The sequence below is a fragment of the Hemitrygon akajei genome, chromosome 1 (assembly GCF_048418815.1).
Source record: "Hemitrygon akajei chromosome 1, sHemAka1.3, whole genome shotgun sequence".
NCBI classification, from domain to species: domain Eukaryota; kingdom Metazoa; phylum Chordata; class Chondrichthyes; order Myliobatiformes; family Dasyatidae; genus Hemitrygon; species Hemitrygon akajei.
The window spans coordinates 201,539,044-201,565,934 of record NC_133124.1 but is presented as its reverse complement, the minus strand read 5'-3'; the positions used below and the strand labels follow the sequence as shown (position 1 = coordinate 201,565,934).

At 42.4% G+C, this 26,891-nt stretch overlaps 1 protein-coding gene across 1 annotated transcript; it reads left to right on the top strand.

Moving 5' to 3' along the window:
• Window positions 1-1,356: 1,356 nt before the first annotated feature.
• LOC140734617 (uncharacterized) lies at window positions 1,357-24,779 on the top strand. Its single transcript, XM_073058838.1, has 10 exons — window positions 1,357-1,500; window positions 3,637-3,824; window positions 8,331-8,468; window positions 13,097-14,006; window positions 15,010-15,188; window positions 16,749-16,819; window positions 18,019-18,114; window positions 20,192-20,332; window positions 22,741-22,781; window positions 24,605-24,779. The coding sequence occupies exons 3-10, from the start codon at window positions 8,464-8,466 to the stop codon at window positions 24,626-24,628; spliced, it is 1,467 nt and encodes a 488-aa protein (XP_072914939.1). The 5' UTR covers window positions 1,357-1,500; window positions 3,637-3,824; window positions 8,331-8,463; the 3' UTR covers window positions 24,629-24,779.
• Window positions 24,780-26,891: the final 2,112 nt, after the last annotated feature.

The following is a 26,891-nucleotide window of genomic DNA, read 5'->3' as shown; positions in this document are numbered from 1 at the left end:
TTCATTTTCAATCTTTTCTTATTGATTTAAAAGAATAAGGATAAATACAAGTCAAGAGGAGAAAATATGTGTACAAAGAAAGGAATATATACTGTCAAAATCATATATAGTATTAAGCTAATATAAGGAAAAATTTTCTGTTATTGAGAGAAAAACCCCCATTAAACTAACCTAAAACAAAAAGAAAGTGGGGGGGGGGGACTGGGCAGTCCATTTTGAGGATGCAATTTAAAAAAAGGAAAAATCCTTCTGGTCAAATCTAAAACTTTGTGGAGAAGAAAAGAAAGATTAACTAAAAAAGTAAATAGAATTAGATCATATGAAAATATTGAATAAAAGGTCGCTAAGTTTGCTCAAATTTAAAAGATGCCTCAAACATCCGACTCCTAAATTTTCTCCAAACTTAAACACGACATAATGGAGGAGAGCCATGTAGTTGCCTCTTGACTCATCTGAACTGGTTTCAGCCTATCGCTGATTTCTTTTGCTCCCTACTCTGCAACTTAACACAAACATGAAAGCAAATGGAAGAGATATATTTGTGGCAAGGTGGAGATGCCGCTCAACCAAATGGGGTGCACACTGCTCCTTCCCTCCCCTAGCTGTAGGTCAGTCTTGGGCAAGGTGCAGCACCTGCTGAGTTACCAGAGTCATGGGAAGCCATGGGAGCAGGTCCTGACGAAGGGTCTCGGCCCGAAACATCGACAGTGCTTCTCCCTATAGATGCTGCCTGTCCTACTATGTTCCACCAGCATTTTGTGTGTGTTGCTTGAATTTCCAGCATCTGTAGATTTCCTGGTGTTAGCAGGTGGTGGATGGTCGTATGAGCAACCGGTGCATATCACAAGTCCTGCTTATGCGACCACTGACACCAGGCAGGCAATCTCTGACGAATATTAATAATGGCTGGGGTCACCTGTCTTGCCCAGAAGAAAGCAGTGACAAAACATTTCTGTCGAAAATATTTGCCAAGAGCAATCACGGTCATGGGAAGATCGTGATCGCTCATGTCATAGGACACGACACATAACATAGGGTTTAGTAGTGGAGATTTTAACTTTCCCAATACTAACTGGGATTTCTCTAATTAAACCTGATCATGACAGCTTATTTGCAGATGCTATCCACCCTGCTGAGATTTTCCAGCATTTGTGCTTTTCTATCAGATTAACAGCAGCTGCAGTTTTTTTTAGCAGAATTAGCAGAGACAGGATCGTGGGTGGACCTAGCTATGTGAGAAACTGCCTCGGAGAGCCTGGTGTAGGTCAGTCAGCCCTATAGATGGCGCTGTCGGAGGGGGGTCAGTTTCAGCAGCCTTCCCGTTTCGATCCGTTGCTCCACCGCGCCGCCGCAACCCGTGCGCATGCGTCCTGTGACAAACGGACGAGCCGTAATAATCCGCAGTATGTTCTCGATTTGACACTGGGGCTTGTCTGAACCATATACCCTTTGTCAGAACGAGAAATCCGATTGGGTTTCGCCGATAAGAGAATTTCATCGGTGAGTTGTAAATCGCAATTGTATTTAAACATTGACCCACCCCCTTGAAGATAAAAAACGAATAGTCCAGATGAAGGGTCTCGGCCCGAAACGTCGAATGTTTATTCCCTCTATCAATGCTACCTGACTTGCTGAGATCCTCCAGCATTTTGTGTGTGTTACTCAAGATTTCGAGCTTCTGCAGAATCTCTTGGGTTTATGAAAATATGAGGAAGGTGTCTTCCTGCCACTGAGAAGCATTTGACGGAGTGGTGAATCGCTCACCTTTGAGAACATATGGATCCCTAAAGACAGAATTGTTGGTTGAAAGTTGGCGTCTTTTTTTTACAAAATTTTAAAAGTTTATTCTAGAACACATACGCACAAGATACAGACTTTCAATATTTACAAGCCAGTAAGTGCTCTCATTAAAATGTGGTTACTGCCGTCTACAAAAGTCTATACCCCGGGGTTGGCATCTTGTTATCAGTCAGTGTGACCTTGAGTTTTTTTAGTGTGACCGGAGACAAGTACCTTTGCCCATGCCGGCCTCGCTGACAGCCCTTGATTTGGGCAATGGAGTCTAATGTTCTGTGGTGAGCTTCTCTCATCTAGCGAGAAGTCCCTGGAGCATCAATCGCCATTGAATGAAATGCAGCGTCAGGTTTATAGTGTTGTGGCTACTGTAAGCTACCGTTGAAAAGAATCAAAGGGGAATTGGTGGGCATTGCTATGAAGAATGAATTACGGGGGTACAAGTAGTTAGAGCTTTTTTGTCATTGCTGAGGACGAGATTGCAGTGCTGTGCCATTCAGTGCAATATAGTACGCTGGCAATTCAATTACTAAAAACACAATGACTAAATTTAAAATAACGTCTTGAGTTATTTAGAATGATATTTAAGTTGCAACTGAATCAAAAACAAACGACTCTAAAATTAAGAGAAACAGTGGCTGCCCCATTCAAGTGTTGTACATGCCCGTGGTTAAATATAATATAATATCAAGTATTATGCCCTTGTATTGCATTCAGAAATTGTCCATAGTGCCTGTGGACTATGGGTGAGTGAGCGGCCATTGTTCAGTTGTACAATAGCCTTGAGGAAAAAGCTGTTTTTTAGTCTGGATGTCTATGCAGAGATGTTTCTGCATCTCTTGCCAAATGGCAAGAGATCTGACAGGTGGGCTGGGACAAGTCCATCACGATTTTGCCAGCTTGCCATGGACATCCTGAGTTGTAGATGGTTTCCATATCTGGTAGTTGTGTTCCAGTGATGTTCTGTGAAGTCCTGATCACTGACTGAAGCGCTTTATGGTCGATCTGGTGTACCGTACTGTCAGCCAGTAGGTCAGTATGCTCTCAGTTACATCGGTAAAAGTTTACTAGATTGCTTTTGGGATAGATTTACTCCCTTTAAACTCTTAAGATGTATAGACACTGCTGGGCCTTCTCTACTGAGCGGTAAGCAGTGGGATTGTATCTTTCAGAGCTGACATAGATTTGAAGGGCCAAATGGTCTCCTTAGTCATTATAAGATGTGCTTGGCCACTGATATATATTTGAGTTGTTGTGAGTATAACGGGTAATCTCTGTCTATGTTAACAAATAATCAGTTGAGTAAGTCAGTAACTTAGTGTGTGTGAGATCCTGTAGTTATATAGGCATCTGTTAGTCTCAAGAGACCATGGATTTATGCCTTGGAAAGTTTCCAGGGCACAGGCCTGGACAGGGTTGTATGGGAGACCGGCAGTTGCCCAAGTTGCAAGTCTCCCCTCTCCACGCCACCGATGTTGTCCAAGGGAAGGGCAAGGGCCAATACAGCTTGCCACCAGTGTCGTCGCAGAGCAGTATGTGGTTAAGTGCCTTGCTCAAGGACACAACATGCTGCCTTAGCTGAGGCTTGAACTAGTGACCTTCAGATCACTAGACCAACGCCTTAACCACTTGGTTACGTGCCAACACAATGCTGTAGTACATGATGGGATATTGGTAATGGCATGCATGGCACTCCTGGTATGTTATGCAGCGGGAGAATTACATAATCTGTGTTACTCAAAACAAATTTAAGTTGAATTGGTCTCTTGAAGCAACAGGCTGAATTGCCTTGGGGTACGTTGACCAATAATTTTAATCCTTTTTCCTGATTTTGCTCTTTAGGCAGGATTTGGATTTGCTGTGCAGTCCGCCCCCTTTGCTTTCTGTGGCTGCAGCGTTTGATTTTGGCTCACGCTGGCGCTTTTGCATCTGGATGGAGTTTACCTCTCGACGCAGGAAGCAGAATTTGCGGATAAAATTTCCGAAGAGCTGGAATGTCTCCTTTCGCAAACCATTCACAATCCGAAAAAGTAAGTAGGCCGGTTTCAGACTGTCTCAGTTTGAACATGTAAGTAGTGAACTTGAAAAGACACGTTTTGGACAGGAGGGTTAGTTGTATCGTTGGGTCACAGTGCTGGATGGCCTTCTCCCTGATCAATTTTAGTGGAGCTACCTTGTTGGGGGCGCGGTCTTCAAAGAACAACTCAGATAAACCCATTACGCATGTTCCTTCTAGCATTCCAGACACTTGATGGTCATTGTGGATTCAAAGACTATTGAGGAGCAGAGCCTTCTTTTATATCGGATAATACTGACGTGCAGCTAGGAGAGCTGCTGTCTTGTAGGTCCACTGGCCCATGGTTGATCGTGGCCTCTGGATCTACCTATGTATATTTTACAAGTTTTCCCTAAGACTGGGTGGGATTTTCCCAGGTGTCCTGGTTTCCTTCCCAATCCCAAAGTCATGTTGCCCCAGTGTGTAAGTGCGTGGTGGAACCTGGAAGAGTGAATGGGAATGTGGGGAGAGTTTTAAAAAAGAAAGATCAGTGTAAGTGGGTGCTGCGTGGTTTGCGTAGACTTTGAGGCAAAGAGCTAGTTTCTATGGTCTAACACTGTATGGAGTGGGTATGCTGAATGGCAGGGATGCATCTGGAGTGTGGGAATGCTGGACAGATGTATGGGCAGGAAAGGATTGTAAATGGACACTGTTTATACTTCTTGTTGCCGTAGTAAAGTGGCCAGCATAATCAAAGACCCCACCCACACCAGACATTCTGTCTTCTCGTCTCTTCTATCAGGCAGCAGATAGAAAAGCCTGAAAGCATGTACCACCATCTCATGGACAACTTCTGTCCCACTCTGGGACAACTTCTTATCCGCTATAAGACTATTGAATAATGCCCTAGTATGACAAAAATGGACTCTTGACCTCACAATCTACAGCACTGTGCAAAAGACTTATAGATAGATAGATAGATAGATAGATAGATAGATACTTTATTCATCCCCATGGGGAAATTCAACTTTTTTTCCAATGTCCCATACACTTGTTGTAGCAAAAACTCATTACATACAATACTTAACTCAGTAATAATATGATATGCATCTAAATCACTAACTCAAAAAGCATTAATAATAGCTTTAAAAAAGTTCTTAAGTCCTGGCAGTTGAATTGTAAAGCCTAATGGCATTGGGGAGTATTGACCTCTTCATCCTGTCTGAGGAGCATTGCATCGACAGTAACCTGTCGCTGAAACTGCTTCTCTGTCTCTGGATGGTGCTATGTAGAGGATGTTCAGGGTTTTCCATAATTGACCGTAGCCTACTCAGCGCCCTTCGCTCAGCTACCGATGTTAAACTCTCCAGTACTTTGCCCACGACAGAGCCCGCCTTCCTTATCAGCTTATTAAGACGTGAGGCGTCCTTCTTCTTAATGCTTCCTCCCCAACACGCCACCACAAAGAAGAGGGCGCTCTCAACAACTGACCTATAGAACATCTTCAGCATCTCACTGCAGACATTGAATGACGCCAACCTTCTAAGGAAGTACAGTCGACTCTGTGCCTTCCTGCACAAGGCATCTGTGTTGGCAGTCCAGTCTAGCTTCTCGTCCAACTGTACTCCCAGATACTTGTAGGTCTTAACCTGCTCCACACATTCTCCATTAATGATCACTGGCTCCATATGAGGCCTAGATCTCCTAAAGTCCACCACCATCTCCTTGGTCTTGGTGACATTGAGACGCAGGTAGTTTGAGTTGCACCATATCACAAAGTCCTGTATCAGTTTCCTATACTCCTCCTCCTGTCCATTCCTGACACACCCCACTATGGCCGTGTCATCAGCGAACTTCTGCACATGGCAGGACTCCGAGTTATATTGGAAGTCAGATGTGTACAGGGTGAACAGGACCGGAGAGAGTACGGTTCCCTGTGGCGCTCCTGTGCTGCTGACCACTGTGTCAGACCTACAGTCTCCCAACCGCACATACTGAGGTCTATCTGTCAAGTAGTCCACTATCCAATCCACCATGTGAGAGTCTACTCCCATCTCCGTTAGTTTGTGCTTTAAGATCTTGGGCTGGATGGTGTTAAAGGCACTAGAGAAGTCAAGGAATGTAATCCTCACAGCACAACTGACCCCATCTAGGTGAGAGAGTGATTTGTGCAGCAAATACGTGATAGCATCCTCCACTCCCACCTTCTCCTTATACGCAAACTGAAGCGGATCCCGGGCGTGCCTGGTTTGTGGCCTCAGATTCTGTATTATCAGCCGCTCCATGGTCTTCATCACGTGCGACGTCAAGGCAACAGGTCTGAAGTCATTCAACTCCTTTGGTTGTGGTTTCTTCGGTACCGGGACAATACAAGATGTTTTCCACTGTCTGGGTACTCTTCTCTGATCTAGACTCATGTTGAAGATGCGCTGTAGTGGTTCTCCCAGTTCAGTCGCACAGGCCCTCAGTAATCGTGGGGAAACTCCATCCGGTCCAGCCGCCTTGCTGGTACAGATCTTCCTCAGTTGACCTTCCACCTGTGCAGCCGTAAACCTGGGCGTGGGCCAGGTCTCCTGTGAGTGGCTATTTTCCTGTGAGGGAAGTAAGTCACATATATATAGCTAGGGTGCCTAAGACCTTTGCACAGTACTGTAGTAATTTAATGTATTGCACTGTACTATTACCGTAAAACAAAACAAATGTCATGACATGTGAGAGGTGATAAACCTGATTCTGATATGGGTCTCTATTGTGGACTTAGAGTGGGAAGGGAACGTGGAGAGGGGGATCATCATTGAGAAAAAGGGGAAGAGAGATGGGAGGGAGCACGAAACACCAGAGAGACATGATGTAATGATCAACGAACCAACTCATTGGAATCAAATGACCTTGCCTGGTGACTCAGGCCTGGGTGTGTTTGTACCCACTACACTCCCTGCCTCTAGCATTGCTTCTCTGCTTCCTGTCGCACACCCCTCCTCCGGTGCACCACCTTCGCCATTCCCAACATCCTTTGCTCTCACCAGATTTACGAACTCGCTCTCCGGTCCATGTTGACAAATACAGTACTGTTCAAAAGCCTTAGATGCTCTAGCTGTATATGAGTACTGTACTTAAGACCCTTGAACAGTACTATACCCCGTTATGATCTTGCACCTTATTGTCTACCTACACATTTTCTCTGTAGCTGTTACACTTTATTCTGCATTGTTATGTTTTATCTTGATTTACCTCAATTTACTGTGCAATAAATTCTGTTTGAACAATATGCAAGGCAAAGTTTTCACGTGCAACCTCCAAGTGGAGGTTGATGGTTTCTTGATTAGCGAGGGCATCAAAGGGTTCAGGGCGAAGGCAGGAAAATGTGGTTGACAGGGATAATAAATCAGCTAAGAAGGATGGCAGAACAGACTTAATGGGCTGAATGGCTGTATTCTGCTCAAATTTCTTATAATACTCCAATTCCAGTTCCAAGAGATGATCTGGATTGCAGCTGTGTTTTGGTTGATAGAAGTTTTGTCTCAATCAGCTTATTAGGCTTTCACATTTCTCATTAGAGATAAGTTCAGATTTAAGCTGATACTCTGTAGTGTTGTGGAGTGGCAACAGTTTCACGGTATATTCTACTTCAAATGATAATCCAAGCCCATGGCTGCCCCAACAAATGGATGTCAAAAATACCACGGTTCTACTTCAAAGTTAATTCCATTGTTCAGGACAAAGTTTAAACCCTTAACCAACACTCCCAGGATAGACTTCACCTGCGAATCTGCTGGGATTGTCTGTTGTCCAATACTGCTGATCAAGCCTCCTCTACACAGGTGAGACCTGTCGTAAATTGGGAGACTGCATCATCAAGTACCTCTGTTCCATCCAACAAAAGCAGGACTTCTCTGTGGCCAAACATTTTAATTCCAGTTCCCATTCTTGATCTGACATGGTCGTGGCCTCCTCTTGTGCCACGATGAGGCTACGCTCAGGGTGGAGGAGCAACAACTTATATTCCATCTGAGTAGCCTCCAAACAAATGGCATGAATATCAGTTTTTTTCCCTTAAAAATCCCTTCCCCTCCTTCTGTTCCCCACTTTGTTCCCCTTATCACTTCTTACCTATCACCTCCCGCTGCATCCCTTCCTCCTTCCCATTCTCATGGTCCACCCTCCTCTCCTATCAGATTCCTTCCACTCCTTCCACTTTTATCCTTCCATCCGTCTGGCTAGAGCTCCTTCCCCTCCCAACCACCTTTTTATTCTGTCGTCATCTCCCTTCTTTTCCAGTCCTGAGGAAGGGCCTTGGCCTGAAACATCAGCTGTTTATTCATTTCCATAGATGCTGCCTGACTTGCTGAGATCCCCCCAGCAGTTTGTGTGTGTTACTTGAAGCACTTGATGATTATCACTGTGTTGTCTGCAGGAGGCTGCCACTTTCCTTGCATCACAAAATTAATTCTTAGTGGCTGTGGTAAAGTGCTATAAAGTACAAATATGTGTTTATAAATCTAAGTTACTATTTGTTGTTAACTTTGCTGTCTGTCTGTAGAGTGCTGCTGTTCCCGCCGCTGCCAAGTCGTCTGCGTTACTTGATCCATCGGATCGTGGAGAACTTTGACTCTCTGAGTAGCTTCTCTGTTGGAGAGGGAGATGGGCGGAGAACAGCTGTGTGTCTGGCTGAAATGAGGTAAGCCGGAGAGACTTGAGGGGAGAATCTTAGGTTACCTTTGTTCAGCTGATCTCTGTTCCTTGGAGCAATACAGATTCTGTTTGGCAACTCAAACAATGGTGTATTCTTTGAATATTGGCTAAATGGAGGCCAAATACTTGGCTGAAATGTTAGAGAATTTGGAATTGGATAATCCCTAATGAAACAAATACCAGGAAAGTTGAGAATATTCTATGGATCAGGGGGCACCTGTGGAGAAAGAAACTGAGTTAATTTTTTTTGGTCAGTCAGTTTTCATCAGAACTGGAAGAACCTGGGTTTTAAGATGTAGAGACTGGGATGAATGGAGTAGAGATTAAAAGTTGTTGAAAACGGGAGAAATTGGAACTGACCCTTAAGAAATTGGGATTGAAAGAGGCTTCTTGCAAGTAATGGTGGTAGGTATGGGGGTCAAATGAATTTCAGAAGATATTGGCCTTTCTAGAATGTTTTCTGAGTATAGATGAATATCTTTGGATGACAGTTGAGTTGGAGTCAGATGCCTGATATTTCACCAGGTGAATGGTATCTAACCCAGAAATATTTTGGTTGGAAGTACATATATCTTTAATGTGGGGTATCTAAATGGCTGGGTTCAGTTTACGTACTGAATAATGAATGGACTCCTATGCTTCAGTTACCCTGCTAATTCTGGGTCTTGGTGGAGTTAGGGTTAAGCCATGTGAATGTTACTTTGCTCCTTCTGGGTCTTTGTGGAGTTGTGGTAAAGCCAAGTGAATTTTTCCTTTTTGTCCAGTTCCCCAATTGAAAGTTCCTGTTAAATCTGCTGACATCACCCTTTCAGCCACTGCTCCTGGTCGAAGTCAAAATCAGTTTTAGTCTCACTGTCGTATGTTGTGAAAATTGTAGTTGTGTGGCAACAGTACAGGGCAATGCACAGAAGTTACTATAAATTACAGTAAGAAAAATAGATGAAATAAGTAAGTCGTGTAAAAAGAGGGCAGAAATGATGAGATCGTGTTCATGGGTTGTTTCATTCTCTATTTAGAAATCTGATGGCAGAATGGAAGAAGCTATTCCTAAAATATTGAGTCTATGTCTTCAGGCTCCTGTGCCTCCTCAGAATAGTCTATCAAATAATTTTTAAAAAACAATGAAAATCATTTCCCTTCCAATTCCTTTGCCATTGTGATTTATCTTAACTAAAACTAACACCTCCATACCCTGTACTTCAAGGAAAATGATTCCAACTTTTCCATCTCTTCCCCCAACTGGTCCTTTATCCCCGTTACCTCCATACATCTCTTCTGGAGTTTCTTAAAGGCTTACCCATATTTTCAAAGTTAGGGCATCCACCACTGCAGTTTTAGAAGGTTAATATAATATTTAGAAGAATTGTATGATTGGAACTAGAATAATTAAACCATGAATACATAGTAATTTTCCTTCCAGTTCCTGTGTTAGTTGATAAAGATTAATCAGTTTCCAGAATTGCATGGTTGAGTGTCAGTGTAGCAAACCAGTAGCAACTTCTGTTCCTGATCTCCACATTGGCTGAAACTGCTGAAGGTTTTCTCTAGTCAGCAGATAGAAAACTTCATCCTTGGAATCTGTGGCACAATTGTCTTCTCAAAGGAAACAATCCTTCACCCCATCATCCTTATAAAGTGCTATTCCCTCTCCATTTCTCAAGTCCTTCATTGCGTTTGCCTCCCAAATTGCATCCATCTTGCCCAGGATTCCTTCAAACTGGTTTTCACTCTGTCATAATGTGGAGTTAGTTCTGACCAAAATTACAAACTGTATCCTGTGTGATGGTGATGGAGGTGATCTATCCTTCCATGATCTTGATCTGTCTGCAGTTTTTTGACCTTTTTTTTGCCACCTTATTCTTCCAGGTGAGGCACTGCTGTAATGAGTTCAAGCTTATCCATCCATTTCCTCCAAAGGGACTATAGCCCTGTTAGGTTTGGAGGCTTGCATGCCTCAATGACCCAGAGAGCTATGTTGGCTGGAGTCAAGGCTTTATGCTTTGGCTCTTGGTAGGGTCATCCATGCCAGACACGTCAACAGTAGAGGCCAGTCTAAAAGTGGTCCACTGGTCCTCCAGGTTTGGGGTTTGAGCTCAGGGCTAACGACACTGATGGGTAAAACAAAATAGTTTGGGAAACAGCAATGAAGAATCCTTCTACATCTGAGTGTGACGGTATTTCTGAGTCTCCACCTGGGACTTGCATGACTGACATTAGTGAAAACCGAGAGGAAACTCCTGACACGCTGAAGGAAGTCCTGAACACTGCTAATGAAGAGGACCTTCGTTGCTGCCCTGAATGCCAGCAGGGTAACAGGTAGTAAGTTATCCATCCGGTAGTAACCGGAGAATTTGATAGATAGATAGATAGATAGATACTTTATTCATCCCCATGGGGAAATTCAACTTTTTTTTCCAATGTCCCATACACTTGTTGTATCAAAACTAATTACATACAATACTTAACTCAGTAAAAAATATGATATGCATCTAAATCACTATCTCAAAAAGCATTAATAATAGCTTTTAAAAAGTTCTTAAGTCCTGGCGGTTGAATTGTAAAGCCTAATGGCATTGGGGAGTATTGACCTCTTCATCCTGTCTGAGGAGCATTGCATCGATAGTAACCTGTCGCTGAAACTGCTTCTCTGTCTCTGGATGGTGCTATGTAGAGGATGTTCAGAGTTTTCCATAATTGACCGTAGCCTACTCAGCGCCCTTCGCTCAGCTACCGATGTTAAACTCTCCAGTACTTTGCCCACGACAGAGCCCGCCTTCCTTACCAGCTTATTAAGACGTGAGGCGTCCCTCTTCTTAATGCTTCCTCCCCAACACGCCACCACGAAGAAGAGGGCGCTCTCCACAACTGACCTATAGAACATCTTCAGCATCTCACTACAGACATTGAATGACGCCAACCTTCTAAGGAAGTACAGTCGACTCTGTGCCTTCCTGCACAAGGCATCTGTGTTGGCAGTCCAGTCTAGCTTCTCGTCTAACTGTACTCCCAGATACTTGTAGGTATTTTGTAGGTAATTTGAAGCAATGGCTTTTCATCCCATGTCAGTATTTTTCCCTTTGGTATCTCCCAAGGGTTTAGACCTATAAAGGTGTCCCTTCTTATTTTTTCATTAATACACTGACACTTGGCAATGTCATCCTAAAAACAAGACTTCACTTTTTCCCCGATATTGAAGTTGCCCAACTTTACTACTTTACCATTACCACCACCTGTCATGGTCTTGCCTGGGTGGTGTCCAAATAGAGCTTTTCACTGTATCTTGGTAATGTGAGAATAATATACTAGTTCTCGAACCAGAGCACCTGTGGGAAACCCATATGGTCAGGGTGAGAATGTGCAAGCTCCATACAGATTGCACCGAAGGTCAGGATTGAACCTGGGTCACTGGAGTGCGAGGCAGCAGCTCTATTAATTGTGCCGTCCTGTCACCCTTAAACACCAGTAGATCAAGTGGTCCTTTGAGTCTGCGTGACTATTGAATAAAATGGCTTATCCTCCCTCTTAACTCCACTTTTCAACCTGTTTTCATACTCTTCAATATCTATAGGTATTGTTCTGGTCTTTAATTGACCAAGTGTTTGCAGCATTTTGCGGCTAAGTTTACCAAGACTCGCTACCCTCGGAAACAGGAAATTTTTCCACGTATCAGTCCTATCTTCACTAACCCTGTCCCATCTTGTACGTTGATTAATTTGATTTGTCAGCTGCAACAAAAGGTTCAATATGTAGATTGATTTGAGACATGGGAGATTGACCATTCTGCCTAGGTGGTTAGTGTTAGAGTAATTTTTGGGTTTAGGTCATTTACATTTAGCAAATGGCTTTGGCTACCAGTCTTCAGTTCCTTGACAATGTATTGTGGATTTAACTTGGAACAATGCATTCCTAGAAGCTGTGAATCCCAGTCCACAGACCTGCTGGTGTTTGTGGGATGGATGCAAATCAGAAGGTGAAGTTTGTATATAGCTTCAAAAGAAAGCATTGTCTATTCTTTGTAAATATGGATTGTCCTTTGTGTTTAGCAAATAAATATCGAGCCCCAAGTTGGGCCAGCAGACTTTTGCACCGAAAGCATCTCCATAAGATGCCTGCTGTACCTTGTTTTGTCGAATAAAGAAGCTGCTTTGTATCTATCAGTAACTCTCTCCGGTGATTCCATTCATACAACAACAGTTAGATCAAATCACAATCTATAAGAGCAGTCAATAAAGTTTGGTTGGCCGACAGACAGACATACTTTATTGATCCCAAGGGAAATTGGATTTCGTTACGGTCACACCAACCAAGAATAGTGCAGAAATATAGCAATATAAAACCATAAATAATTAAATAATAAGTAAATTATGCCAAGTGGAAATTAGTCCAAGACTAGCCTATTGGCTCAGGGTGTCTGACACTCCGAGGGAGGGGTTGTAAAGTTGTAAAGCACTCAAACTATTTCCTATCTCTCACAAGAACTATTGGCAACTGCAGTACAAGTGTGCACTGTTAATGTCAGTGAGATAAATAAAATGAGGCAATACACATTGGAGTACTTGTTTTGTCAAAGGCACGGATATATTTTAATGTGTTTCTAATCCCTGTGCTTCCCAGATTACAGTCTCTGGATGGGAATGAGACCCATATGAATATGCCATGGAAGAGCAATGATGAGGAAACGGTAACACTTGGACCTTTCCATGATGGGGCTTCAAGATACCACAACTTTGCTGCTGGCAACAGCAGATCCAGGAATAAGCCTGACAAAGCCAGGTATGCTCATTGCCAAAACAGAGTGGAGAAAAGAAGAGATGTCAGATTCAATTATAAAAGGGATGGTAGATACAGGAATCCTAACAGCAGCGGGAGTAAGGAAGGAGGAGACCCAAGAAGAGGCAAGGAGGAGAAAGTCGAGCTGTCTGGACAGGCTCTTGAAGATGCCAATAGAAAAATGACTCATACCGAAGAAGGGAGGAAATGCACAGTTTCAAATCAGCAGTACGAAGCTGAAGATAGAACAGATCCACCCACTGAAGACGTGGCAATTGGTCCAATATTGAATGATGATGAGCCAAAGGGAAAGCAAGGTACCGGTTCCAAAGCTGAAGCAACTCAATCCTTTCATGAGAAAAGAACAGAGAATGATTGCCCAAGATTGGAAAATGCTCTAGGTTTGTTGGAGGACGCCAAGGATTCAGATAAACCTCAGACATCAATGCATACTGTAAAGACATCAGAAGACATAGGTCACAGCTTACGAGTGGACTCTAATCTTCAGTGTGAAGACAATACTGCTTTAAATTGTGACCAGTCTGAGACAAGTTACACTGTAGATGCTTGTTCTGTGGAGAGCAGGCACATGGAAGACATACTGGAGAACCAGGAGACAAGTAGCAACATTGACAATGTGACTCAATTACTAAAATCTGGTGATTTCAAGGCAGAGGATGAGGCTGTAGTTGGAGTGAAGACTGAGAATGTTGGGGAACATTCTCAAAGTCCCAATGAAGATTTGCTTAAAGAGGTAACTGAATTCTGAAATTATTTCCAAAACACCAATGTATTTCAATAATCCATTTGAAAACATGGAGTTGAAATCAATTGGCATAATTCATAACTCTTAAATATCTTTTTAACTTCATTCTAGCTTGTTGTGTATAGTTGAACAATGCGTGGTCCAAAAAAAAGTGCGAGTGATTGTCTTTGATGTTTTTATTGTGATCGCAAGACCCTGTTGGACATTTGTAATGTAGAATACTAAAGTCCAGCTCATTGTTGAAACTGTCGGGAGGGGAGCTGTGTTAGCTCAGCTGTGGCAGTTGCCCAGGGAAAGAGATGGTAAGGCAGTGTGGGAGAGCCCTCAATGGGTGCATTGGAATCCGTTCTGGGTTGGAGGCTGGCCCCTCCATTCAGTTCTCGCTCAATGATAGCCTCTTATGCTTGCTTGGTGGAAGAACAAGCTGGGCACTGCATGACTTGAGCTATATTTTTTTTCTTTGAGACCGTATGTATTTCTGAAATCACAACCATATGTACTATTTATGCTATGTGCTGTTGGTAATGTGTTTTGTACCTTAGCCCCAGAGGAACACTGTTTTGTTTGGCTGTATTCATTAAATGATAATTAAATGAATTCGGACTTGAACTGTGCCGAGGCAGTACCTTCACTATATGGTGTGCAGAGCATCACAGAGTCAGCTGGGAACCACTTATTACACAGCATTTGGGATAGACGTTAACTCTTGCATCGTGTGAATGAATGACACTTTATCAAAAAAAAACAAAATTATGAAGCAATATGTTGTGTTCGCTCACCTATAACTACTGATGAGGTCCAAAGCCAGGAGGTAGAACAAAGCCAGAACTGGAAATGAATGCAGATGAAGATGACATACAGATCAGCAGTGCTTTGTTTGAATAGTGGAAAATATCTAGGAAAGATGGTTCCTAATGCTCTTTAAATGGAAGTTCTAGTGAGAGGTGATCAACATTTCTGTGCTCTTAAGTCAAACTTTTGATTGTTTCAGCTTTCGTCCTGCCTGGGGGAAAGCAGCATCAGCATTGAACAGCCTCAGTGTGACTATTCCACTTACCTCTCAGGGGAATCACAGACATACGATGTCGACTTTGGGCACATCATTGAAATCTATGACTTCCCTCCACATGTGAAAACAGAAGACATTCAGGAGGCTTTCGCAAACTTTCGGTAAGTACTGATTCTCCCCCTTTGTGCCTGTCCTTTGGAACAATGCTTTACTGAAGCCAACCAGGAGGATGCAGCAATGAGAATGCAAGATAATTGAGAAATTAGATAAATGTCTGAACATTGAGTTGAAAAGATGCCTTAATTGCTATCAACAGTTGTGTGAATAAAGTCACCAGAGAGAAGTACTGGTAGATATGAAGCAAACTCTATTTGACAAAATTAGATACAGTAGACATCAAATGGAGACCCTTTTGGAGGAAGGAAGTCTTTTAAGCACTAGGCAACATTTTATGTGTTAAAGATCAAAGAAAATTCAGGACAAATCCTAATTTACAATGCTTCCTTTGAACTACACACCCCTTTCACACCTCCTGGCTTCACACCCATAACAGACACCCAAGTACACACAAATAATAAATTTAAATCTGTTATCTGATCTTTCAGTTTTCTGTGGCGTCTTCCAATTAACTTGGTTCACAGTTCTTAGGAACCAATTATTCAGAGTTGCATTTTAGATTTAATCTTCAATGCATTTTCAGAACTAAAGGTTGGTCACTGAAGTCAATATTCACTACATGTCGTAACCCCCAAAACGCCCTAACATCAACCATGTCCCAGTCCCTGCTACAAAATTCCACCAGTAACTAAATGCAGCTAATAGAGAGGAAGGATGTTGGTTCCAGTCAAAATAACCAAAATGGGTTAATTTTCCATTTATTGAGATACAGCACAGAATAGGCCCTTCCAGCCATGCTGCCCAGCAGTACCCCAATTTAATCCTAGTTTAATCACAGGAGAAGTTACAAAGCCCAATAAGTCTACCAACTGGTATGTCGTATGTCTTTGGACTGTAGGAGGAAACCGGAGCACCCAGAAGAAACCTACACATTCATAAGGAGAACATATAAACTCCTTATAGGCAGCGGGAGGAATTGAACCCACATCATTGGTACTATAAAACATCATGATAACTACTACGCTGCCATACCACTCTCGTGGACACCTTTATGGAAAATAGGTATAACCTTCACTGCTAGTAACTATAACAGAGCTTTAGTGCAAACCTAGGGCATTTGTTTATGTACCAGAGATACAAATCCAATGAAATGGAGAAATACATAGACTCAACTGTAAAAATACATTTTAAAGTAAGCTGTTGGCATTGCTTGATAGTTTAAGGTGACGTACCCTTTGATCACTGTGAGCATTGGAGATTTATAGGCTAAGACAAACAGTTTCCAAAGATTGGTAATAATGCTGTACAGTTTGCTGGATTCAGAGATGTTACACATCCTTTGGAATAGGCATCTGTCTGTTTCTATGGATGTCGACAAACCAATGGCACTGTTTCACAGAGAATGGGGACGGTGAAAGCTAATATCTCCCCTCTCCCTCCCTGCCCTTATAGCAACCAATACAATGAGCTGGTTGTTGTTCTTGCTACCTGAATTAAGTGATGCCGATTTCAAAGTCTGAGATCAACCAATCTACTTTCAATGTGAGCTGTTGTCCTGCAGAAATGCAAGTCTTCTCTGATACTTCTGTTTTGACATTTGACAGTGATAAAGGCTTCAGAGTAAAATGGGTGGATAGTTCGCATGCCTTGGCAATATTTTCAAGCCCAGATTCAGGTAGGTGCCTTTTTGGTCTTCTCACCTGTAACCTAGTTTTCTCATTGCACTACAGCAAGTTGTTTTGAGACTTATTTTGCCAGTTAGATGTGTGTGGACTGGGGTTTAAAGACAGTCAGATTCAAGCTCTAAATCAGGTTCTACCAACACTACCCAATAACTTTTTTTGTAATGCCAGTTGGTTTAACCACCTATCTGTATAGTCCTCTGAGAATACTGTACATTCCGCTTTTGGCTTCTTGTGCATCCCAGGTTGATCTGTTATGTGACGGTTGAACTCCATTCCAGCTTAGCTGGTGCAGATTTACCTATAAGTTCAAAGTACATTTATTATCAAAGTATGTGTAAGTTATACAACCATTAGATTTGTCTGCTAACAGGCAGGCAAAAAGCAAGAAACCCAAAAGAACCCAATTTTAAAAATGACCAGTATCCAATGCACAGAGAAAGAGGGGGAAAAAACACAAATCCTGTAAACAATAAAAGCAAGCAACAGCATTCCGAACCAAATTGAGTCCATGGACCCAAATCCCGCAGCAGCCAGAATAGTCCCATAGCCTTGGTCTTAGTTCATCACATAGTGGGGCAGATTACCGCGAAGCTCGCAGATAGGAAACGCGTAGCAGCTGGAGCAGTTTCAATTCCGAGGAAAGCGGAGTAAAATGTCATGGTGCAGAACTGGCTCAACCCTTGCCTCCAGTCCTGACACCCTGCCCTTTCAGTCCAACTGGCCCAGTGTTTACATCTATCATTTACCACGGTCATGCTTTCTACTAGTCCTATTTTCAGCTCTCTGCCCCCATTTTTAAGACCCCTCTTAAAATGTATCTCTTTTATACATGTCCTGGTTTCTTACGGGAATTGTTACCAAATATTGTTTGGCACGAATCTGGTGAAAAACTTGGATGTTGTATCAAATTAAAGGCACTTAAATTATGCACGTTAGTCTCTGCATACTGGTAGCTGTTCACATGCTTGCTGTTTCTAGCTCCTTTACCATCTTCATAAAGAATTCTATCACTGATACATGATCAGAGTCCCTGCTAAATGTCAAGCTTGCTCCAGAGAACGGATGATGTGGGGAAGAGTGAATGACACTGCTTGAATTATGTATTTCACAAATAACTGACGGAGTCTGAATATAACAAACAGTATTTTTGAATGTATATTTTACAGGTGATTCTTTTCTTTACTCACAGCCGCTGAAGCCCTGTCCATCAGCCATGAGCAATTCAAAATGCAGCCTTTGTCTCAAGCATCAAAACAGTCAAAATTAAAGGTTTCCAGATGTTCAGGTAAAGGAACTGGTTTCTATCTACACCTTGGAGGCATACAATTATTAAGTAGGGAAAGAGGTTATTCATCGATTTGATGGCCTTCTCCAAAGCAGTCCTATTCCGTTAAGAATACACTACATTTCCTTTTTGAAACAACCTTCCAAGTGAGATATCAGTCCTAGGTACTATATCATAAGAGGCTGAACGACATTACCTCAACGAACAATGGGTTGCTTAGACCATAAGACCTAGGAGCGGAATTAGGCATTCAGCCCATTGAGTCTGCTGTGCCATTTCATCATGGCTGATCCTGGATCCCACTTAACCTCATACACCTGCCTTCTCTTCATATTGTTTGATGCCCTGACCAATCAGGAAATGATCAACTTCTGCCTTAAATATACGCACTGACTTGGCTTCTACCGCAGTCTGTGGCAGAGCATACCACAGATTTACTACTCTGGCTAAAAAAAATTCCTCCTTACCTCTGTTCTAAAGGATCGCTGCCTCAATTTTGAGGCTGTGCCCTCTAGTTCTGGATGTACCCACCGTAGGAAACAGCCTCTCCAAATCCACCCCTATCTAGCCCTTTCAGCATTTGGTAGGTTTCAATGAGATTCCCCCCCCCCCCCCCAACATTCTTCTAAACTCCAGTGAGTTTAGGTCCAAAGCTGCCAAACGCTTCTCACATGTTAACCCCTTCATGCCTGGAATCATCCTCATGAACCTCCTCTGGACTCTCTCCAATGACAACACATCCTTTCTGAGATATGGGGCCCAAAACTGTTGACAATACTCCAAGTGCAGCCTGACTAGTGTCTTATAAAGCCTCAGCATTATCTCCTTGCGTTTATATTCTATTCCTCTTGAAATAAATGCCAATATTGCATTTGCCTTCTTTTTCACAGACTCAACCTGTAAATTAACCTTCTAGGAGTCTTGCACGAGGACTCCGAAGTCCCTCTGCACCTCTGATGTTTGAACCTTCTCCCCATTTAGTCCCTCTGCACTATTGTTCCTTTTACCAAAATGCATTTTTTGGACAGCGAAAGCCAAAATCTATCATCAGGTCCTGATTTTATATATTTTTATAATATACTAAGTATTTGTTTGTATATTTATAAATATATAAAATTATGATGTGCTTCAATATTTCCTTAGTAAAGGGGTAAAATGCTATTAAAATAATTGGTAGGATTAGAGGGGAGATGAGGAGGACTTTGCCCAGGGGGGATATGCTGCTTGAAGTAGAAACCCTCTAAACCAGGGGTTCTCAACTGGGGTCCACGGACCCCTCGGTTAATGGTAAGCATCCATGGCATGATAAAGGTTTGGAACCTCTGCTGTATACAGTATTTGGATCTGTACTTCTGAAGAGCCTCAATCTGTACTTCTGAAGAGCCTTGACCTGCATGGCTATTGACCAAGTGCCTTAGGGGACAGAGAAGTGATGAGCTGAATTCCTACCTGTTGTGAGGTAAAGTTTCTGTAATTTACTGCAGTGCTGTGGTTGGGTTCTGTATTGTTGATGCTGTTTCCCAGATGAGAACTTACAATGAATTTTGTGCTTTGTTCCATTACTTTTTCTTTCTAATCTTTTGCTATGTACTTTGGTAAACAGCTGCATTTGCCTGCAAATAGAATTGGAACATTTTAAAATCTGCCATTGAGAATAATAAAGCATTTCAAAAAAGCTCATATTTAAATCCCTGGCTCTTTTTCATAATTGTGTCATGAGATCTTTAATGAATGAAAGCCGACTGAAGTGATTGAAAAATGGCATCTCGAACTGTACAGAACTCTTCCTACGCCAGGGGTTCCTAACTTGGGAGTCCGCAGGCCACTTGCTTAATGGTATTGGTCCATGGCATAAAAAAAGTTGGGAACCCCAATTCTATTCTATAGTGCCAGCTGAGAACTTTTGTTACAGTGTCTAGGGTCTGACAGGTGAAAGTGGCACCAACTCATCCACAGCTCATTTTGTCATGCCTTGAGAATATGATGGGTTAACACAAGTTTCCTTTTGCTTCTTTGTATGTGGTTCTTTCTGGTTTACAGAAATTTTAAAAACACTACTTTGATTCAATGTTTATAGAATTCCTGCAGCCGGTGAAAGAGAGGGCACAGGTCAATACTGCCATCGCCAAGAGGCTGGTCAGCAGGGCTCTTGGCTTCCAAACCACTGAACGCAGAAGGCGGCCAGATCCCAAGTCCAAGAAAACAAAGGAAAATAGAGGTGCATGTCAATTTGTCCATGGTGTTTTGGAATATTTTTCCAAATTCATCATTATTCCACTGGTGAAAAGTGTCCACAGAATAATTCTTGTAAAGATGTTGGTTTTGTACGGATTAGAAATGGGATTTGAGGCTACAGGTTGATATTGAGCACTAAATATTTCACAAGTTGTTTCTGCTTGTGTGTACTATATTGGTTGTACTGACTGTGAAACTAGACTTTGGTTATAAGATGGACATAAATAAGCTAAAACATAGAAAATGCTACAGAAAGTAGTGGACACAGTCCAGTCCATCACAGGCAAAACCCTCCCCATCATTAAGTACATTTACATGGAGCCCTGCCAGAAGAAAGCAGCATCCATCATCAAAGACCCCCACCATCCAGGTGGTGCCGTCTTCCCAGTAGCACTATCGGGCAGGTTAAGGCGTTGGTCTAGTGATCTGAAAGTCGCTAGTTCGAGCCTCAGCTAAGGCAGCATGTTGTGTCCTTGAGCAAGGCACTTAACCACACTTTGCTCTGCGACGACACAGGTGCCAGGCTGTATCAGCCCTTGCCCTTCCCTTGGATAACATCGGTGGCGTGGAGAGGGGAGACTTGCAGCAAGGGCAACTGCTGGTCTTCCATACAACCCTCCCCATGCCTGCGCCCTGTAAACTTTCCAAGGCGCATATCCATGGTCTCTCAAGACTAACAGATGCCTATATCAGGCAGGAGGTACAGAAGTCCAGTCACCGGCTTTAGGAACAGTTATTATCCTACGACCATCAGGCTCCTGAACTGGCATAGATGTCTTCAATCACCACTGTTCTGTACTGATTCTATGATCTACAGACTTGCTTTCAAGGACTATTTACAACTTATATTCTCAGTATTATTTTTTATTTGCACAGTTAATCTTCTTTTGCACATTGGTTCTTTGTTAGTCTCTTCTTATTAGATAGCTTTTTCTTTGTAAATTCTAGTGTATTACTTTTAAGTGCCTGCAAGAAATTTCAAGGTAACATAAATGTATTTTGATAATAAATTTACTATGAACTTAACAGCACCAAGAACTTTAAGGGAATTTCTTCCTGAAGTCTGGAGCAAAATTTATGTCTAAGTCATTGTTACCTAAAGATAATTTAGTCATGTTGTCATTTGTCAGAGCATGCAATGCATTAGTTAACACAGTCACTGAACTTCTCAAGTAATTTATTGACAGTAGATTGTTGCAAGATGCCCTGGAGAACAAAGAGGCGGCCATTTAACCCCATCTGTCTGTTCTGCAGGTTATGCAAAATGTTGTATAAATGTATACAGGTAGTCCCCGAGTTACGAACGTCTGACTTACGGACAACTCATACTTATGAACCGAGGAAGGAGAACGCCGTCCACCATTTTAAGTTGTTGCCGTTGACACTATGTTGAGTGTTTAATTTTGTATTTGGCTTAAAATTTTCTTAGTAAGATTCACCCTGACCCCGCCCCCCCACCCCGTTCCGGTCGGCTGGTGGCGCAGTGAGATCAGCGCCGGGCTAGAGAACGGAGTTTCCCGAGTTTGATCCAGTGATAGACCATTCTCATGCTGGGTTGATGCCGATCCTGTGACTCTGTACCATCCAAGCCGGGTTGACGTCGAGCTTGCAACTCAACCTTGTAAAAAAAAAAACAGTCACTTCCAGTTTAAATTCCCATGCGGAATATTGTGGAGGATCAAATACCCAAACCCAGCACATTGTCCCATTTAGCCTGTCTCAGTGTGGTGGTCCTTAGGACCCAGCGGACCTCGGGAGCCCGCAGTGTTTCTGTTCCATTGACGGGAAGCGATTGCGATTGAAAATAAATTGGACATAATAAAGCGTTTGGAAAGAGGTGAAACGCCATTGGTCATTGGAAAAACGTTAGGCTACAGTCGTTCAACAATCGGAACAATTTTAAAAGATAACGGAAAAGTGAGAATAATGGAGCATATGAAAGGCGCTGCGCCGATGAAAGCTACAATTATTACTAAGCAACACAGTGGTTTAATTATTGGAATACATATGTTTCTTAAGTGTTTTATATGCATAGAAAGGTAAAATATATACTATATATTAAGACAAACGTTTGACAAACTGACGCTAAATAATACTGGATGTACAAACGTTTGTGCTTGTTCCGACTTCCGTACAAATCCGACTTAAAGACGGACTCAGGAACGGAACTCGTACATAACCCAGGGAGTGCCTGTATTTTTGAAGGCAGCAGGGCAGAGCTGGACAGTGCAATGGAAGAAGAGTTGCTTGACTGATTGTAATCATCCTATGGTATTTTTGGTGAAATTGTCTCAAAGCCTCTTTTAGGAGAGGAGGAGGGGAATTAAGTTTTGGAGTATTGGCTTATCAGATGACTCAAACCTTATCCCACATTTGGTTCTGTCCTTCTAGTTCAACTGGACAAAGCTGAAGATGACACTAACAACATACTGGTACGTACTAATATCTAGCTCTTGTTCAATTTGAAATCTGATAAGAACCATTATTTATACTCTGCTTGACTACATATTTCGCTCTTTCCTTGCTTGGTCCTAGTTCCCAACAAGCTACTTGTTTGTGTTCATAGAAATGTGGAACTGCCTAGTGGTCATTTGGTCCATCAAGTCAGTGCAAGTTTGTAAACATTGCCAAGAACAAAAGGAAGTCTCCTAAGCCCCTTCAAAACAGTTCCTGAGATGGAATCTTGGTTACTGACCATCTGATGAGCAACTCTTCGAAAGTGCACCCTCGGTACTACACTGGCATTGCTAGTCTTGATTTTCTGTGTTCTCCATTGTGAACTGAATCCAAACACAACTTTTGAGGCAAAATTTCTGTCAATTCAACTTTGGCGAAAACCAGAAAGAACACCAAAATTCAGGACAAGCAGAATGCTTTGGGTTCAGTCTAATGCTTCCTCATTCAGGTTTGACCTTGCCTAGTATTACATCTCTAACAGCAAATCAAGGGTTCCAGTCTCACTACAGGACTCACATTAATGTAATGTGGCTCCCTTTGTATGTTCATGGTTTCATGGACTGTTCAAAAATCTAATAGTGGAGAGGAAAAGGATGTTCCTAAAATATTAAGTGTGCATCTTCAGGCTCCTGTACCTCCTCCCTGATGGTGGTAAAGAGAAGAGGACATGTCCCAGAAGGGGATGGTCCTTAATAATGGAAACCAACTTCTTCAGATGTCTCACTACAGGACTTGTCATAGTTGTCATATGGGTATTGCTGACAATGCCGGTATTTATTGCCTATTGTAATTGATCTTGAAGGGTGTAGGTGAATTGGGACTGTGGCATTTCAAGGTGAAGGTGCTCCAACTGTGCTGTTGGGTGAGAATTTCCAAGATTCATAGCAGACAATGATGAAGGAACTTGAGGCGGTGTGTGACCTAAAAGGGGAAACTCAAAGGCAGTTGTCCTTGGAGGTAGACAACAAAGTTTTAGGAGTTACTATCAGAGTAGCCTTGGAGAAGAACTGCAGTCCATTTAGTATTGGTACACTCTGCTGACATGGTTCAGTGTGTCTCATGGTGTATGGCTTCTTGATTATTGTTGGAGATGTACTCATCCTGGAGAGTGAACATTTTCTGTTGTACTCATGGCCTTTAGCTCACCATGTCTATACTGATCATAATGCTAATCTAACATGGTTCATATCACTCTACTCCCTGGCTGTTCATGTGTCTCTCTGAACGGATGTCAAATATTGGTACGTATCTGCTTCTACCACCTATCTTGATAGGATATTCCAGGCACCATAAGGTGAATGGGGTTGGGGGTGGGGGAGGAAAATGTTTTCCCCAATTCTTTAAACTTTCCCCCTCTGACCTTCAACCTGTGCCCACAAGTATTTGACATTTCCACCCTGAACTGGTTCCACAACTATGGACTCACTTTCAAGGACTCAACAACTCGTGTTCTCTGTTAGTTAGTTAGTTATTTATTTATTTGTGTATATTTCTACAGTTTGTCTTTTACACATTGGTTGTATCAGTCTTTTTGTGTGATTCCATTGTATTTCTTTGTTCTTTTGCATATGATTGGAAGAAAACGAATCTCCAGGTAGTATATTTGACATGTATGCACTTTGATTATTTACTTTGAACTAGATTGAGTGAAATAGTGTTGCACTATACAACATTTCATTTTTGAATGATCACATGCTAATTAGGATCTGGTATTCGTGTGAACATTGGACCATTGATTGAGCAAATGAGGCCAACCATCAATAACATTCTGCCTTATCCCTTTTTGTATTGGCTGCAGAATACTGGTGCTGAGCAAACCTGAAGTACCAAGGCCTGGACAAACTGGTGTGATAAAGGTTATATACAGATGATTCACACTAAAGAACTACTGTCCTTTTAGTAAAAATAAATAAGCTGTGCACTTTAAAGCATGATTAAAGTAACCTCCGAGGCGGGGGATGTTGTGGCACAAACGTTGTGTTCAGTGTGATGTTTTTCTTTCAATGCTACCATGTCTGTGTACTTGACCTTGCATTTATTGACTATCAGAGATCTGCAGATGGCTGGCAAGAGGTGGAAATATGGGCTTTGCTAACAAGAGCCATACAGCACAGAATCAGGCCCTTCAGCCCATCTAGTCCAGGCTGAACTATTATCCTGCCTAGTCCCTTCCACCTGCATTTGGACCATAGCCTGCTATACCAACCAAACTTAAATGTTGAAATTGGACCTGAATCCACCTATTCTACTGACAGCCCCTGTCCCTAGTATGCCTTCTCTGCTACTTGTCTCATACCCCTCCTGTGGCGCTCCACCCTTACCATTCCCAACATTTTTTGCTCCTGCTAGATTTACAAACTCGCTCTCCACTCCACATTGACAAATACAGTACTGTGCAAAATTCTTAGACACCCTATCTATATATAAAGTATGTGCCAATGACTTATACACAATACAGAGTATGCTGGATGAGATTGCAGCCTCCATTGATTAATACATTTGTAGACACTGGTTAACACTAGAGTCCACACACTCCAGCTTAAGTTATTGTTGTCTTCTACCTGGGCCACCTGTGATTCATTGGTTTCACCAGGTCATTGCTAAGTATTTAAGGATTCACCAGAATCAGATTTATTATCACTGACATAAGACCAGAAGACACAGAAGCAGAATTAGGCCATTTGGCCCATCGAGTCTGCTCTGCCATTCCATCATGGCTGATCCTTTTTCCTTACCTCCTCAGCCCCACTCCCTGGCTTTCTTCCCATAACCTTTCATGCTGTGGCCAATCAAGAATCTGTCAATCTCCACCTTAAGTACACCCAATGTCCTGGCCTCCATGGCTGCCCGTGGTAACAAATTCCACAAGTTCACCACTCTGTGCCTAAAGAAATTTCTCTGCATCTCTGCTTTAAATAGATTCTGAGGCTGTGCTACCTTGTTGTAGACTCTCACCACATCTACTCTGTTTAGGTCTTTCAACATCCAAAATGTTTCAATTAGATCCCCCCCCCCCCCCCCAATCCTAAATTCCAGCGAGAAATGGCTGGGTGCCACTAAATGTTCCTCATATGATAACCCTTTCATTCCCGGAATCATCCTTGTGAACCGCCTCTGGACCCTCTTCAATGCCAGCACATCTTTTCTTAGATTGAGGAGCCCAAAGCTGTTCACAATACTCAAGGTGATGCCTCACCAGTGTCTTATAAAGCCTCAAACCACATTCCTGTTGTTATATTCTGGACCTCATAAAAAGAATGCTAACATTGCATTTTTTTTCCACACCACCAACTCAATCTGCAAGTTAACCTTTAGGGTGTTCTGCACAAGGACTCCCAAGTCCTTCTGCATCTCAGATTTTAGGATTTTTCTCCCCGTTTAGAAAATAGCCTGCACATTTATTTCTTCTACCAAAGTGTATGACTATGCATTTTCCAACATTGTATTTAATTTGCCACTTTCTTGCTCATTCTCCGAATCTGTCTTAGTTCTGCAGCTTTCCTGCTTCCTCAACACTACCTGTCCCTCCACCAATCTTTATATCATCAGCAAACTGGGCAACAAAGCTGTCTATTCCATCATCTAAATCATTGATATACAGCATAAAAAGAAGTGGTCCCAACACTGACACCTGCGGAACACCACTAGTCACTTGCAGCCAACCAGTCAAGGATCCTTTTATTTCCACTTGCTGCCCCCCACCAATTAGCCAATGCTTTAACCATGCTAGTAACTTTCCTGTAATACCATGGGCTCTTAACTTGATAAATAGTCTCATGGGTGGCATCTTGTCAAAGGCCTTCAGAAAATCCAAATTTACAATATCTATCTTCTCCTGTGTCACCAAGTACTCTATAACCTCATCCTTAGCAGTTGACTCCAACATCTTCCCAACTACTGAGAACAGGCTGAATGGTCTATAATTTCCTTTCTGCTGCCTCCCTCCTCAAAGAGTGGAGTGGCATTTGCAATTTTCCAATTCTTTGGAACCAGGCCAGAGTCCAATGAGTATTAAAAAGGTCATTACTAATGCTTCCACAATCTCTACTGCTACCTGTTTCAGAACCCTAGGGTGCAATTCATCT

Excerpts from the sequence above, each read along its gene's own strand:
- LOC140734617 (XM_073058838.1), top strand. Across the intron at positions 18,115-20,191 it reads AAAGGTTTCCAGATGTTCAG|AATTCCTGCAGCCGGTGAAA; the intron begins GTAAAGGAACTG and ends CAATGTTTATAG. Across the intron at positions 22,782-24,604 it reads ATGACACTAACAACATACTG|AATACTGGTGCTGAGCAAAC; the intron begins GTACGTACTAAT and ends TATTGGCTGCAG.